Below are 12,571 nucleotides of genomic sequence, written 5' to 3'. Positions count from 1 at the left end.
GCGGGGGGTGTCTTTGACCCCGCCACCCCTCTCGAGGGACACCGACAGCTCAGCATACACCCCCCAGAAGACCTAGAAGGGCAGGGCCAAGACAGGTGCACAACCTCCTGTCTTGGGGTGCCCCCTCCCCACGTTTTTAAACTTGAGGACTAACTCAGCGTTGCCTCCTGGGCAAGGGCAGCAGGCAGGTGCGTTCCAGGGAGGAAAAGGCCAGCTCTGGTTGGAGGAAGAGACACGCCGCCCCTTGGAAATACAGAAAAATACACATGGTCAAGGACACAGCTTAGAAACAAACCCACTTTAATTGGTAGCATACACAGAGATGTGGGGCAGCAGGGGCGTCACTGGGTGGGACCAGGTCACACGCCTGCCCTGGCCACGGTACCCAGTCCACTGGGAGGGCTCAGGCCGGGGCTGGGCGAGGGCACAGAAGCAGGGTCAGAGCCGCTGACTTGAGCGGCAGGTGGCAGGGTGGAGGCAGCGGGTACGCAGAGCTGGAGTCGGGGCACACGCACATCTCGGTGTTCACACGGGTGCATGTAGACAAACGTGGGCGTGTACACAGAACTTATAGGAGCCCTCAAAGACCCATCTAGAGACAGGCTCGGGGAAGACACCTCCATTCTCTGAAGGCCTCAAGGGCAGAGGGAGCATCAGGAGAGGGGGCACCTCGGGGTGCGTGCCGAACGCCCAGACTTAGCCCTGCTTCTGCCGCTCACAGACTTGCTGTGTGAGCTGGGGCGAGTTGCTCACCCTCTCTGGGCCTCAGAAAGAGTCACTAGGTGATCGCTAAGGTTCCTTGTAGCCCTAAATCTCAATATTTTAAAGGAGATTAAGACACAAAACGTACTTGCTAAGAGCTGACGACAGGCCTTCGGTCTACGGGCTCCAATCCCGTCACACCCAGGACGCAGCAGTCCAGCGCCAGACAAGAGGGAAAGACCCACGAGGAGCTTTCCACCTACCTCTCCGGGCTCAGCTCTGGCTCCCAGCTGCACCTGCAGCACCCCCCCGCCCCCCACCGCAAAAGCTCCAAATGCACGAGACAGACGGGCAGCAGGGGTGGGTACAGGCCATGCGGGTGAAGGGGAACAGGCCGAGAGGCTGGGGATGGGCCTGGCCTCGGGGTCATAAAGTGCACTGCTCATCCTCTTTGTTTCCTAGCACACAGTGGACCCGGCACCCGGCAGGCGCTCAATAAATGCTTGAGGAACGAGCACAGTAGAAGACGGCGTGGTTCTAGGCAGAGCCCTGCCCTGAACGAGGTGAAGCGCGGGGGGTACGGGGAGGTGGGGGGGGGGCGGCGCTGGGACATGTCACCTACCCCCCCCCGAGTCTCAGCCACCTCCTCTGCAAAATGGGGGCAGGAGAAGCAGCCCCAGCCTGCCCCCCCCCCCCCCATCCCCTGCCCCGTGCAAATGTAAATTGTGAAGCTCATTATCGAGGGCAGTGTCCAGCTGCAGGCAGGCCACGGGGAACCCTGTCTGGGAAGGGGGAGGAAGGCATCCCCAGCAGAGGCGGTGGGTCTAACTTGGGCGGGGGTCTGGCCAACGAGGCGTCAGTAGCTTTTACAGGACAACGATTAGCAACACACAACCAGCAGACGAGGCATCCGCCAGACGGACGGCCGTGGGCAGGGAGACGTGGCCACGCCCCTCTTCACACACACAGCCGCCGCTGGCTCACGTCCCCGACCGACCGGGACGGCTGGGGGCCACCCTGGGGGCAGGGGCCCAAACAGCTGAGTCGGAGAGGGCGAGAGTCTGGGGTCTCAAGCAGCACGGCGGAGACCCCGGGAGTCGTTTCCACCCGCGACCGTTCCAGAAGGCTCCGTCCGCGTAGGGATTCCGGCCCCTCCTGCGTCAGCGTTTCCTCCAACCCCAAGGACGAGAAGGCTCTGACTTGGGGACCGGCACAAGTCCGGATGTCTCCCACCCTTGTCCCCAGCCCCGCAGTGACCTGTCCCCGCGGGGAGGGGCTAAATGCGCCGGGGGAGGGGGGGGCACCTCGAAAAAAGCAGAATCAGAGGGAAGCGGCGAGGAGGCAGAACACACAGAGGTCAGAGGCTGGGGTGCCCCGGTCTGGAGCCAGAGGCCTTCGAACGCGGCTGCCACTGGGGTCTCGTCGGGGGCGGGGGGCACGGGCAGCGGGCACGGGGGGGGGGGGGGGGGGACACTTCCCGGAAGGCACCGCCCAAGCGCCCACCCCGGCGTCCCTCCCGCTCACTGGATGGTGCATTTGTCCCTCTCACGGGCCTGGCCCTCCCGAAGGACCTTGGCCTTGATGTACTTGAGGTCACTGTTGACGCTGGGGCGGCGGGCAAAGGGCGAGACCATGCCGTAGGCGTCCACGTCCTTGACGCGGCGCATGCAGAAGGGCCGGGGGTGGAAGGCGTCGCCGTACTGCACGGAGATCTTGCGGTGCAGGGCGGGGCTCATCTCGTGGGGCAGCTTGGCCATGCTGAAGAGCACGTAGAACATCTCGTCCACGTTGGTGTTCTTCTTGGCCGACACCTCGAAGTAGGCGCAGTTCTCGTCCCCCGACACCAGCAGCTCGGCCTCGGTGGCGGGCACCTGGCGGCACAGCTCGCCATGGTCGTTCTTGTTGCCGCAGATGACCATGGGCAGCTCCCCCGCCTCCTTGGTCTTGTTCTTCAGGCAGGACTTGACCTCCAGGATCTGCTTCTGGAGGCGCTTGACCTCGTCGAAGGACTCCCGGTTGTCCAGGCTGAACACCAAGATGAAGACATCCCCTGCGGGGAGAGGGACCCCAGGTGGTGAGGCCGCCCCACCCCCACCCCCACCGCCCCTCCCCTCGCTGACTCCGCCCTCCCGGTGAGTCTATGGGGGAGTCACTCCTCTCCCCATTTTCCAGAGCGGGAGGCTGAGGCCCAGAGGGTTAAAGCCCTTGACCAAGGGCACATGAGCTAACGCGTGGCACAACGCAGTTAATTCCCCCTACAGTTCCCCGCAGAGCTGGCCGTGGGGTGAGTGGCTTGCGAATTCATGCAGACTGTGTTAGAGTTATCATAATAAATACAATTTCCATGACAGCAGGGGTCTTGCCCGACTTGTTCAGTGCACATCCCCAGGGCCTGGATAGCGCCTGACACATCGCAGGAACTCAGAGCACTGGCACCAGTCAGGCCTAGGCTTACATCCTGCCCCCGCCACTTACTGGCCACGCAGCCCTGAGCGGGTCCCACGGCCTCTCTGAACCTTCATTTCCCCATCTGTCCCACAGGGATGAAATACAGCCTCCCGGCAGGGCTTTTCACAGGATACTGAATGGAGTGTGGCACGTCCTCAGAGGTCTTAGGTATGGAGAGGACAATCAGAACATGCCAGCGTGGGTTCCTCCCCGGCTCCTCCCAAAACCTCCTTGAGGGGGCTTTCGTTACCTTCCTGGTGTCGGTGAGCAGAGAGGGGCTCAGAGAGGGCCCAAGGTCACACAGCATGAATGTGGCCAGGCCAAGATTCGGACCTGCTTCTATCCTCACCCGGCCGGTGCCTGGCACACGGAGATGCTCCCTGCTTCTTGAATAAATCATGGACCAATGAGCGCTAGCCTCCAAGACCCAGGCGGTCCCTACTTCCACTCGCTGCATCACTCAAGACGGGTCCCTGGGTCTGAAACGGGCAATTTGGAGGTGGCTGGGGAGCCAGGGAGAGCACAGGCAGTGCCCACATCCCAATTTTTAAAACTTACTACAGGGATCACAAGCTCACACCCAAAGCACCTTCTCTGAACTTTGGCTTCAACTCATAAGAACCCGGGGGGAGATGCCCAAATCCCTGTTTCCCAGACGAGGAAACTGAGGCTCAGGGGGGTCGGTGACTGGCCCAGCGTCTGGAGAGGAGAATCCAGCCATTCTCCCTTCTGGAAGCACGGCTGCCTCCTTTCTGCGGACCCCCAGAGCACGGCATTTGTCCCGCCATAACAGCGCATGCCACATTCGGAACCATACTCCGGCCAGTGGGAATGCCCCTCACCAAGAGCTCTGGAGCAGAGGGAGACAGTGTCACCTGCGTCCTCGTCCCCCAGGGCCCCGCACACAGTGGGTGTCCACAAAGCTGGGCGAATGGGTGTGATGGGATGGAAGGAATGGGGGGTGTGGGCTGTTTAGAGAGGTGCTTGCAAAAGGCAGCCCCAGGCCTGGCGACCGTTTCTGCCTGGGATGCCAACCCCGTCCCATTAGGCTAATCCTGGGCCCCTGAGGACTCAGCGGCCTTGACATATTCAAATGCAAGACTGCAATGCCAAGCTTCAGAGGCAGCCTGGCTGGCAGCTGGAAAGAGAGCTGGCGGCAGAATTAATGGCTTTCAGAGTTTCCTTCTGCACCAGGTTGGAAAATGAGGCACGAGCTGGTGAGTGAAAAAAGCAAGCAGCAGACAGATGTGTTCCGAATGATAAGTGCGCGTTCAAAAGAGACGGGCGAAAATACTCCCTATTACAAACAGGATACAAGTGTAAAGGTCAGTGTGTTCATGGAGGGGGGGTGGGGTCCAGAACAGTCCCCACCAGACTGAGGGGGTGGGCCACTTCCAGAGAGGGGACAGGAGCCTGGAGCTGGGGACACAGGTCAAGGGGGCTTTTTAGGCTTATTCGGGTTTATAGGAGGGTGTGTTTGCATATTGTTTGTGTCATTCAAAATTAATTTTGGAAATACGCACGTGGTCCTGCTCCACATGGCTCTCCCTCCCTCTGGTGTTAGCCTTTGTGACATCAGCGGGCACCCGGTCCCCTCCCCAAGGCAAGGAGAGCTGACCTCCACGTGTTGGAAGTGTCCCCAGTGCCTTCCTTCAGTCCCCACAGCCACACTGCAGGGGAAGCAAGCTTATGCCCGTTGCACAGCCAAGGAGACCGAGAATCGGACCCCGGGTCACACAGGTAAGCCGTGGTGGAGCCAGGACTGGAACCTAGGTCAACCCAGGGCTCCTTCCATCCACACAGTGCCTCTCCAAACCACAGGGTGGGGGGTGAAATGTGATCTGGGTCAGACGGTCAGCAAGGACAGCCCGCAAGAAGAAGCCATCTGCCCAGGGTGCTCAAGGACAGGGCTTGGCCAGGGTGTTGGGGGAGGAGTCCGCACAGCACAGGTTTCTTGGTGCAAAAGCATCTCGATGTGGGGGGCTATTTTAGTGATGGCTAGAGGGGTACTTGCTCATTCCTTCCCTGCATCACTGCCCAGCCATGGGAGAAGGATGCTTAGGAAATGGCTGAGTTGGGGCATCCGAGTGGCTCAGTCGGTTAAGCGTCCGGCTTCGGCTCGGGTCATGATCTCACGGTTCCTGAGTTCGGGCCCCACGTCAGGCTCTTGCGGACAGCTCAGAGCCTGGAACCTGCTTCGGATTCTGTGTCTCCCTCTCTCTCTGCCCTTCCTCCATTCGTGCTCTGTCTCTGTCTCTCTCTCAAAAATAAACATTAAAACGTTTTAAAAAGAAAAGGAAATGACTGCGTAGCCCATAGCAGGCACTCTGTAAATGCTGGGTTACGACTGTTGTTTATTGAGCACTCACTATCTGTTCAGCAAGCACGTTTGCTGTATTAACTCACTTCATTTCCACAGTGGCCTGTGGGGTGGGTGCTGATGTGCGGCTCTTACAGAGAGAAAACCGAGGCACAAAGAGAGAAAGTTGCTTGCCCAGAGGAATAAAACTGGGAAGCAACTGCCCCAGGCAGACGGGTTTCGGGCTGCCCTCTTGGCCACCGCGTGAAACCGCCTTAGGAAGGCAAGCATCGGCCAGGTCCCACCTCTCCACCTGCCCCCTTAATCCCTGACAATCTCTCTGGCCACCCCAGTGTTCCCAGTAGGGCCAGCAGACTACAGGACAGTTTAGTGGTAGAGAATAAGCACCAGACTGCCACCGACCACCTGTGTTACCGCCTGGAGTAGCTTAACCTCTCTGGGCGTCACTTTTCCCACTTGCAAAGTGCAAAAGACCCGTCTCCTAGGTTAATTGTGAGGATGAAATAAATCCATGCTAAGCTGTAAGAACAGGCCCAGGCACACAGCCCTCAGTACGTGTTAGCTATTGCCACCACCATTCCCGTGACCATTGCCGAGCCCCCAGCATCACTCTGGCCATTGCCCCGGTCCTGCCTTTACCGCTCTGAGAGGCAGCAAGGGCCTGGGGTGTCAACAGACCCGAGCCCGGCAGACTGACCACAGGCCCCGGAGTCCTGCGGGGCCACCTCCTGCAGGAGGAAGGCAGCAGCCCCTCTGTTCCCCGGAGAGGGACCGTCCCAGTGCCTGCCTGTGTCGGCTCCCGATCTGGAAGGTGGCACCACGGTCACGGGTACTCGGTCCACGGCCACACGGCGCAGAATCGGGGCCCCAGCTCGACCACCTGCCCGGCGACACCTCTCTGACCCTCACGAGGGGGCTCTGCTGGGAGCTTCACTGCAGACGGCGGACACGCCACGCGCTCTGTCCGCACGCGGTCCGCTGCCGAGCGCGCACGCCCGCCCCCGGCACCCACCTGTGAGGATCGACAGCCTGCGCATGGCAGGGAAGGGGTGGTTGCCGGACGTGTCCAGGATGTCCAGCTGGTACATGTCGCCCCGGATGTTGTAGACCTTCCGGTGGAAGTCCTCGATGGTGGGCGTGTACTGGTCGTCGAAGCGGCCGTTGAGGAAGCGGGAGACGATGGAGCTTTTGCCCACCCGCGAGGCGCCCAGCACCACCATGCGGTACGAGTTCTTGGCGGGCACGCTGAGCGTGCAGTTCCCGCTGGACAGGGTCTTCATCATGGCTCGGGACTGCGGCACAGAGCGGGGAGCGGGTGTCAGGAGGCCCTGGACCCGGCCTTGCAGCCTCTTGCTGGCGGCCTTGGCCTCCTCTGCGCGGCTCCTGTCTGGGCGTCCGTCTTCTGTCTGTAAGACGGGGGCGTTAGACTCGGGCGTCTCTAAGGGGCCTAGCAGCTCTGCCCGCTCGTTTGTTCGTGCCCTCTGAGGCCTCCTTCCTCCTCATTCACCCCCCTCACGCGTGCCCTCGGTCGCCCTTGCGGCCATTCACCCTTTGTTGACTCCGGCCCGGAACCGCTGGGGCCCGATTCCTCACTTTACCGCCCGTTCGCTATTGCTCATGGGCAAGGAGCTTAAGTTCCCTGGGAGTTACTTTTTCCCAGCTGTAAAAGGGACTCCGCTCACAGGGCTGTGGCCCGCGCTGAGGTGGCAAAATGTTAAGTAACTCCTGCTAGAACCTGACCTCTCCCTGGTCCTTCCGTCCTTTTCCAACTCGGGCCTCCCAGGAGCTGTGACTCCAGGGCACGACCTGGAGTTGGCGCTAGAGAGCATTTCTTGGGCCCGGCGGGCTGTGGCCTTTCAGCCTTCCCAGAAACGGGGAAAGGCCATGTCCAGACCACATCCTCCCCACCCACCCAGGGCCCAGCGATTTCACCCCCAGCCCCTGGGAATTTGCTTATTGCCAGGAGACCCAGAGATCTAGACTAGGGGACGTGGGCCAGAGAAACGACCCAGGAACGGCTCAAGTGCCTCAGAGCTCCCAGGGCTACCCAGAACTTTCTATGGGAGCTTCCTGGGCTTGTGGAAGAGGCTGAACTGGATCCCAGCTCCAAAGCCCAAATGGAACATAAATAAGCCCCCAGAGGCCAGTCCCGGCCCCGCCACCCTCCTTTCCTATGTCAGCACCCACCAGAATCCCCTTAGAATCCCCGAGCCCATCGCTCTGTTGGAGCTCTGCTGAGATCTGCCTCCAATTCTTAGCTCATGCTAGTCCCTCTGCCAGAACACCCTCTTCTCTTCATGTTTCAGGGCCTGGCTCAAATATCACCTCCTCTCAGAAGGCTTTTCGCTCCCTGCCCCACCCCAACAGGAATCCCTCCCCTCTCTAGGAACTAGAAGTGGATACAGGCCTGCTGGAGTAGCGATCCCTTCTGCCCTCAGCCACTGCCACGCACGGTTGTGCAGGCTGGGCACTGCACAAGGCACCCAGTGTGAGGGAAAGGGGAGGGCTGTCTTTGTGGAGTTCATCTGCCCAGGGGAGGCACCTTTTTCTCCATGTGCACAGGGAGCTGTACATGCTACCTACAGCTGGTCCCCACCCCCCCTTTCTGGCTGCCCCAGCGCAGTAGCCTAGAATGCCGCACCCACTTACCCCAAGGCTCTCTCCAACCTCATAATGTTCTATGTCTGCCATTATCCTAAGAGACTGGAGGTGGAGAGACCCCCTGGCAAACGTCCTGTGCAGGGCATTCAGGCATCAGTATCTGCTCGCCCTGCCCCACTGAGAGCCACTGTGCAGTAAACCAGCTCTCAAAAGTATCTTTTTAAAAAGCTCTTATTGGCAGTGTTTGTCAATCTCTGCGGCATACGCATTCCCACCACGGCCAATTCCAAGCTACCAAGAGGACCTCGATGAATGAATCGCAAAGAGGTGCACACACAATAAGCCCACTCAGCACACCGCTGACCCTGAGCCTGGAGCTGTGACCATCACCATTAGCCCAGCCCCTGCCGTGTGCCAAGTACTGTGCTAAGTACAGGACAATCAGGGTAGCTGAAATTTACCGCGCAGTCAACAGAGGCCGCAGCGTTCTAAGTGCTGAGCGTGGAATAAGTCGTTCCATCCCTCAGGAACCCCAGAAGGTAGGTGGTGTTACCCCAGTTTACAGAGGAAGTTACTGAGGCACAGAGAAGTTTAGTTAACTTGTTCATGGTCACACAGCCAGTAACCAGCAAAGAGAGATCTGACCCCAGGCGGTGTGCCCCACGCAATGGCGTCTCCTCACCACCTGCCGACGGGGAAGAGATTACCTGCCCATTTCACAAATAAGGACCCTGAAGCTTAAAGGTCTACATGAGTGGGCTCTGTAGTTCATAAGGGAGCCAGGACAGTGACTCCGAGGCGAAGATCCCCACATCCCCCTCCCCCCAATTCACGCCCGCGGCCCTCTTTCCATTTATCCCACGGGATTCTGGTGCCCTGTCCACAGCAAGTGCTCAATAAATGAGCCATGAATGAATGAAGCAAGTGGGTCTGCCTCTGGAGCTCACCCGAAACCTCCTTCTGAGGCCTTCTCCCTCTTCCTCCTCCCACCTGGCTGGCCCAGGTGCGGTGCTGAGGAGGGTCTCGGTGCCCCGGGCACACCCATGGGCGCGCGGTGGGGACAGGGAGGCCGCAAGACCAAAAGCAGTGAAGGCTTCTCCGTGTCCTCTGGGGCTGGCAAGGCAGCCTGGGCCTTCAGAGATGGGGGGAAAGAGGCCCCACGCCTCTTTTCCACGACAGCCCCCTCCCTAGCCCCTCTGCGGGGAACTTGACTCTGCTGGTGATCACCTCTGTCTAGACAGACAGGGAAGGAGGCCAGCAGCCCCCAGGGACAATGTTGGTCTCCATCACCGCCTGCCCAGCCTCTAGCCCCGGGGGCTCCTGGTACAGATGTGCGCATATCAGTGCCTGGATGGGCCTGAAGTCAGAGAGAAGAGGCAGACAGTCAGGGAGGAGACAAGGCATCAGAAAGAGGCAAAGAGAGAGGGAAACACGGCTTTCTTCTCCAAGAGGAGACTGTGACTCTTCACATGGCCTCAGCCACGTGGGGCTGTGTGAGGCACCCAGACACCTGGACGCCAGGTGACAGCGATTCCGTGGGCTCCACCTCCCGCCCCCGCATCCTCCCTCCCTCTCCTGCCCCAGAGGAGGCACTGTGGGCAGCTGTGGGCCTGGCTTCTCTCCTCCCTGCACCCTCAGCCGGGGCCGCCCAGTGAGAAGCAGGTGGGCATCCGAGATCAAAGGGCCCTTCCAGAATTTAGAGCCCAACCCTGGAGGCTCAGAGAGTGGTCAATGGGGACCGCTAGCAGCACAAGGACCCAAATGCAAGTTCTGGGTCACTCAGCTGACCCCAGCCCGGGGCCATTTGAAGGGCACCCAGCGGGGGGGGGGGGGGGGGAGCAGAAAGTCCCAGACCAGGGATGGGGTGGAACCCCACTTGTCAGGAACAGCCCCCCCCACAATCCCCGGGGGAACAGCCAGGCGGGCTCCCATCATGCCGGGCACTTCGTGTTCCTTGTTCCAATGACTTCACAACGGTCCCGTGAAGAGCAGACCAGCATCAGTCTACTAACTGATGGGCACACTGGGGGTCGGCCTGGCTGACTCACACAGATTACCGGCCAGGCCAGGATTACAATTAGGCTGATGGGCTCCAAAGCCTGGGCTCTTACCTCTATAAAAACCTACCCCCTGGCCCAAACCAGTTTTTCTCAAAACAGTGCCTGACTCAGGGAAGCCTCAGCTGGCGTCAGGCAGAGGAATGACCCCTGAGGCCTATTATACACCCACTCCCTCTCCCTCCCTGCAGACAGCTGGGGGCAGGCATTCTGCCCAGGACTCACCCCCAAACCCTGCCCAGCCGGCTCCTAGCCGATGCATCTGTGGGTTCACCCCCTTCTTCTCCCCCAAACCTCTCCCTTCGGGGCCTGCCTGGAAGATGGAGGGGATCAGATGGACGAGGACATCAGGACAGGAGTCTGGACGTGTCCTTCTCCCCGGGGGGACCCCAAAGCTTGTTCACAGAACCAGTGCTCCCCCTCTCCCTCCCACACACCTCAAGCCTCCTCCATTAGCACACATGCCAGCCTCTCTGGACGGACACGTTATCCACTTGCTCCCATCCCCACACTGAGGGGTGTCCTGGGGGCTTTGCAAAGCCAACCCCATCACCCTTGGCAGCTCGGGGTGGCAGAAAACAGGCAGGCCGTCAGCTTCCGGCAGACCAGCCCTGCCTCTCACCAGCTCAGCAAATGGTTTGGGCCGGTGGGGCTGGTCATCTATCAACTGGGAACTGCAGAAACAAACCCGGAGTGTGGCCCGGATTGTTCAGCGAGAAGTCTAGAGGCTAATACAGCTCCTGACAAGTGGGTTCCTTTGAGGCACTTCCTCTAGGCATTCAAGGGGCCAGGTGGAACAGCCAGGTGGCATAGGACTGGAATGCAGGCAGAGGTCTTGGGGGACCCTGCCTCATCACTGCAAGCCTGAATCATGGGCTCCTGAGCCGGCTGCCCCTTCCCAGCCTGGCCTCCGACCTGCCAGGAATCCAGAACATCCTTTGTTATCCTCCAAGGAAGCGGGGCAAAGGGAGAAGGCAGAGAGAGCCCCTCAGAGGTACTTGGAGGCCCTGTGGCCAGCCGAATGCTGGACACACTTCCAGGGAAAAGAATCACTCAGGGAACTCGCTCCTTGCACCAACCCCCCAAAAAGCTCAAGACATGCCGAACTAGGAAGGTATTGCTTAATCTTCCCTCCTCAAAGGAAGTCCTCACCAGGGCTGGGGGAGGGGGGGGGGGCACCAGGGAGCTCCATCCAGGTCCACAGGCAGCAGCCAGCTCAGGAAGGGGGTGGGAGTGTTTGGGGAAGGTTAAGTGCCACTTCCTCCCTGAGCCTCAGTGTCCTCGTATTTAAATGGCTATTGCTCTAGGTCCCTTAAACGGAAGGCTCCCAGCTACACATCTAGCACATAGTAGAAGCTTAGTTAAGTCTTTCCTACCAGGGAGAAGTAAAGGGCCTAGCACTCAGCCGGACCCATAGTAGGTGCTCAACTAGTATCATTTGCTCTAGATATGTAAAGTTGCCTATGATCCCGGCACACAGTAGGTGCTCCATCGGTTTAACTGTCCCTGGTCATGTAAAGCTTCCTCTAGTCCTCCCCGCCCCCCCCCCCCACAAGCCTCCAACCTTTCTTTCTGGCTTCCCCCACTTCAGCCAGCCCCCCAGTTCTGTTGGGGTCTCTCTCCTACCTGAGAATGGCCAGCCGGGCCTCTGGCACGGCTTGGAGGGCTGCCTGGAAGCGCCTGGAGGTGCGGGGAACCGCCTGCCTCTCCAGCCTCCGCCGCCGCCGCCGCCACCGCCGCCGAGGCTTCCTGCAGCGGCTCCCGGGTCACTGCGCCGGGCTCCTCCTCTGCGCGGCTGGGGGCGCCGAGCTGGGCGCAGCCGGGCGAGGGGACGCGGGGAGCCGGTACCCCATGGGTGGGTTCTGAGGGCTCCGAGGGGCCTGGGCGCCGGGGGGGCTCGGGCTCGCCGCTGCCGACCCCGCCCTGCCCCGACCCGGGGGACTCCTGCTGAGCCAGGTGCCCGGAGGCACGGGGACGTCCGATCCCGGGGTCCCCGCCTAGGTCTCCGGGGCTGGGGGAGGGTGGTAGGGACGACTCCGGGGCTTAAAGAGGGTCCTCAGACACTCCTGGAGGGTCCTTTGGCGGTGTGTGGGTGCGTGCGGGAGTGCGCGTCCCGAGTGGGCGAACCTGTGCTGGCCGCCTATGCCACCTTTTCCGCCCGCGCCAAAGGGGTTCGCTCGGGTTGGGGGTGCTGCCCGTCTCGCCGCGGCCTCCTCCTCTGCCTGCAGCTCTGCAGCTGTCCCCGCGCCAGAGGAACGGCTCCCTTCTCCCGGCGAGGCTACGCCAGCAGCCGGAGGAGGAGCAGGGCGCTCGGCTCCGCGCGCGTGTGGGAGGGGGCCTTGAACGCCGCCCCAAGGTTTTGCACGTAGCTCCGAGTTAGCCTGAAACCCGCTCCTCCTCCCACTTCACCTCCTCCGGCCCCCAGAGGAGGCGAACTTTCTGC

At 60.6% G+C, this 12,571-nt stretch overlaps 1 protein-coding gene across 1 annotated transcript; it reads right to left on the bottom strand.

The window, feature by feature from the left end:
* Positions 1-318: 318 nt before the first annotated feature.
* Positions 319-12,157, bottom strand: RASD2 (RASD family member 2). The gene is made up of 3 exons (XM_047864852.1): positions 11,755-12,157; positions 6,483-6,876; positions 319-2,752 (listed from the first exon to the last, which is right to left on the bottom strand). Exons 2-3 carry the CDS (start codon positions 6,751-6,753, stop codon positions 2,223-2,225), a joined length of 801 nt encoding a protein of 266 aa, XP_047720808.1. The 5' UTR covers positions 6,754-6,876; positions 11,755-12,157; the 3' UTR covers positions 319-2,222.
* Positions 12,158-12,571: the final 414 nt, after the last annotated feature.

The sequence above is a fragment of the Prionailurus viverrinus genome, chromosome B4 (assembly GCF_022837055.1).
Source record: "Prionailurus viverrinus isolate Anna chromosome B4, UM_Priviv_1.0, whole genome shotgun sequence".
NCBI lineage: Eukaryota > Metazoa > Chordata > Mammalia > Carnivora > Felidae > Prionailurus > Prionailurus viverrinus.
This window is presented reverse-complemented; position numbering and strand designations above follow the sequence as displayed.

Excerpts from the sequence above, each read along its gene's own strand:
- RASD2 (XM_047864852.1), bottom strand. The coding sequence starts at position 6,753 with ATGATGAAGACCCTGTCCAGCGGGAACTGCACGCTCAGCGTGCCCGCC. Across the intron at positions 2,753-6,482 it reads CAGGCTGTCGATCCTCACAG|GGGATGTCTTCATCTTGGTG; the intron begins GTGGGTGCCGGG and ends CTCTCCCCGCAG.